Below are 3,608 nucleotides of genomic sequence, written 5' to 3' on the forward strand. Positions count from 1 at the left end.
TCATTTGTTTCCTTTCCTTTTTTTTTGAGGAACTGGGGATTGAACTCAGGCCCTTGTGCTTGCCAGGCAAGTGCTTATTCTACTGAGCTATCATCTCCCCAGCCCCCTACTTCTCTGTTCTGTGTCTTTGTGTATTATCTAGGAACCTTTCTCTGCCCTAGGATCACACAGATCCTCTCCTCTGTACCACCTGGCATTTCCACAGGACAGTGTGGCCTCCTGGCCCTTCAGTACTGGGGATTGAATCCAGAGCCTCTGCACCAACTGAGCTTTATTCCTAGTCCTTGTTTTATTTTATTTTGTGTTATTTATTTATTTTCTATTTTTATTTATTTTTTGTGTTACTTATTTTGAGATAACATCTCATTAGGTCTCTAAGTTATGTGGGGTTGACTTGAACTTTAGATCTTCCTGCCTCAGCCTCCCAGGATGCTGGGATCACAGGCCTGCACCACTATGCCCAGCTAAATTTTCCTTTTGGATAGTGGTTATTAAAAGAGAACATACTGTATGATTAATTTTTTTCCCTCTGGTGTTTGAGATCAAACCAACAGCCTGTGCTCACAAGTGTGTGCCACAGCATTCAGCACACCCTGGCCCTGTAGGATATATTTTTGACAGTGTCCCATCAGAGGTGGAATCTGTGCAGAGGGAAGTCAGGATCATGGCCCCCCGAAGGGGCCTGGCTGGGAGGGATTCTCGGAGCAGGGAGGCTCTGCTCTCGGGCTGGGGTCTGGGGTCTGGGGTCCTGGGTCCTGAATACCAGTGGCGTGTGTTTCTGGGAGAGACCCTGCTGCCTTTCACTTTACTCCCACTACCTCTGCTTCCTTCCCAGGACTGCGTGCAGCTGAATCAGTATACACTGAAGGATGAGATTGGAAAGGTAAGGGCTGCAGGGCTGGCCTGGAGGAGGGCTGGGGGGCATTTTGGTGGAGGGTTTTGTGTTTTCTTTAAAATCTTTTTCTTTTTCTTTTTTTTTTTTTTTTGCAGAGGGTACTGGGAACCTAACTCAGGACCTTGTGCTTGCCATGCAGACACTTGTGCAACTGAGCTGTATTCCTGCCCCCCCTCCTTTTAAATTTTTTAGACAGGGTCTTGATGTGTAGCCCAGGCTGGCCTCAAACTTACAGCAGTCCTCCTGCCTCAGCCCCCCAAGTGCTGGGGTTATAGGTGTGTACCACCATGCCCAGTTCAGGTTTTGTTATTAATGGGCTAGTATTTTATTTTTTGCATTTTAAAAATTTTATTGGTACCTTTTAGACATACATGATGATCACATATATACAATGACCATATTCGTCTTAGGGAATTTGTACCTGTTTTATTTTTTTAAATGTATTTGGTTGTTACAGGGTCTCACTATGCAATTCAGACTCATGGTGATCCTCCTGCTTTCAGCCCTCCTAGTTCTGGGATTATAGGCGTGTGCCCTCATACCCCCACAGTCCCTGCGCTTGCCTAAGCTTGCCTAAGTAGGCGCTTTAGTCTGCTGAGCTATCTTGACAGGCCATGGGAATTTGTACCTGTACGTGATATAGCATGCTGTTTTTTTCCCACTCTGCTCCTGCCCTTCAACCCTTCTTCTTTTTTATAGAAGCTTTGTTTCCATTTTTTCTTCATTTTTCTTGCGGGTGTGTGTGTGTGTGTGTGTGTGTGTGTGTGTGTTGTACTTTAATTTTGTTTTATGTGTTTAGTACAGGGTCTGCAGGTTCTCACCACACACGGATTGTGTTCATATTGATCCTCCTGTTTCAGCCTCCCAAGCACTGGGATTACAGGTGTGCACCACCATGTCCAGTTTAGTCTCCATCTTGTGAGGTGGGGGTGGAGCTGGCACTGCATGCCGGGAATCAGACCCCAGTCCCTGCGTCTGCCTAAGCAGGCACTTTAGTCTGCTGAGCTACCTGGCCGGCCCTGTATTTTAAAATTATTATTAGTATTTATTTTTTTTTGCGGTACTGGGGATTGAATTGAGGCCCTTGCGCTTGCCAGAGAAGCACTTACTCCATTGAGCCATTTCTCCAGCCCCTGAAATTAAATATTTCTGGGTGTAGTGGCGCATGCATGTAACTCCAGCACTCAGGAGGCTGAGGCAGGAGGATCATTGGAGTTGGAGACCAGCCTGGGCTCTAAAGTGAGCTCAAGGCCAGTCTGAACTGCACAGTAAGATTCTATCTCAAAAAGACAACTAAATTAATTAAATGTTTTGCAGAGCACACACACACGCACGCACACACGATAGTTAAGGTAGTTATACGATTAGTTTTTCTTAGTTCATTGACGAGAAAGATCTGTACTAATATTGTTTGGACAATTAAGTATCAATATCTTGAACTCGAGGCAGCAATATGCGATATATTAACCATTGGTACCCTCTTATTACCTTGTTTTGGAATTTTGTGGGGTTGTTTCTCTCTAAAAAAAATGTTTCTGCCAAAGCTAGGAAATCTTCCAGAGAATTCCCACGTTGCTGGCAGGGGTGCTCCTCGGAGTGGCGCCCTGGCTGCGCCGCCCCACGTCTGCACATGACGTGTCCTGCTGCTTTCTTTCCCGTTCCACTCCTGCCCTTCAGCCTTCTTTGGTTTCAGACAGTGACCAGTACTACAGAGGACAAAACCTCAAATGCTAGTAGAGAGGGAAGCTAGCTGTGGTGGCGCCAGCCTGTAACCCCAGCCCTTGGGAGGCTGAGGCAGAAGGGTTACTTCGAGTGAGGCTAGCTTGAGTGACATAACAAGACCCTTTGTCAAACAAATAAAAAAATAAAGTAAAATGGAAAGTGAGCAGTGTAAGTGGGTGAGGCACTGGGTGGAAGGCAAGTTAGGAAGCGGAGACAGGCAAGGAGCCAGGGCTCTAATGTGTAAATACTGGGAAATTCAGTCTCCCAATAGCTAGATCTTCTGATTTTTATTTTTTCCCCAAAAGAAGTCAGAAAGAGGGAGTTTTACATCAGAACCTTCTCTTAAAATGTCCACAACTAATTTGCACTTTGTAAAAACCGCTGCAGCAGATAGTTAGGAGCAGCCTGAGCCAGGGGCCCCGCTTCCCGGAGCGGAACCCTGGCTCCGTGTGTCATGGGTGTCTCCCTCCATCCAGGGCTCCTACGGTGTGGTGAAGCTGGCTTACAATGAGAACGATAACACCTACTACGTGAGTGTGCGGCCCCACACCTCCATCCTTGTCCTAGAGCTCCCTTCCCATACTCGCTCCCTTTCGTGCCTGAGGTCACCCGGGAGGAAGCAGGGAGCCTGCTTCCAGGTGGGGAGGTGGGGTGGGAGTCACTCACCAGCGGGCAGCCTAGTGGAGGCGCTAGCAGCAGCAGGACAGGTCGGGAGCAGCTGGGCTGCAGTCCCTGTGCAGGAAAGCTTGGCCCCCCGTGTTTCCGAAGCATGGCCTTGGGCAGTGACGTGTCCTGGGTATGCTGCAGCTGGGCATCAGTTTCCCACATGAGATGCAGCCGGTCACCCCTGCCTTCACCCCTAACTCCAGCCCTCATCAAAGGCGCTTAATGTCCCCACTGGGGTTGCTGACTGGGAGCCCAGAGAGCCTCCTGGGGGGAACTCCTGTGAGCTCCACATAGCCAGGAGCTACACTCCATCAGTGATGAGGGG

General features: G+C 48.4%; 1 protein-coding gene across 1 annotated transcript in view; it reads left to right on the forward strand.

Moving 5' to 3' along the window:
- Camkk2 (calcium/calmodulin dependent protein kinase kinase 2) overlaps nucleotides 1-3,608 on the forward strand; it is a 43,547-nt gene that overhangs the window by 17,176 nt on the left and 22,763 nt on the right. The window contains exons 3-5 of the mRNA XM_023720673.1: nucleotides 836-883; nucleotides 3,094-3,255; nucleotides 3,487-3,562. Coding sequence (XP_023576441.1) covers nucleotides 836-883; nucleotides 3,094-3,255; nucleotides 3,487-3,562 — 286 coding nt within the window. The remainder of the gene's footprint in view (nucleotides 1-835; nucleotides 884-3,093; nucleotides 3,256-3,486; nucleotides 3,563-3,608) is intronic.

Source organism: Octodon degus, unplaced genomic scaffold (genome assembly GCF_000260255.1).
Source record: "Octodon degus isolate 3935 unplaced genomic scaffold, OctDeg1.0 scaffold00076, whole genome shotgun sequence".
NCBI classification, from domain to species: Eukaryota; Metazoa; Chordata; class Mammalia; order Rodentia; family Octodontidae; genus Octodon; species Octodon degus.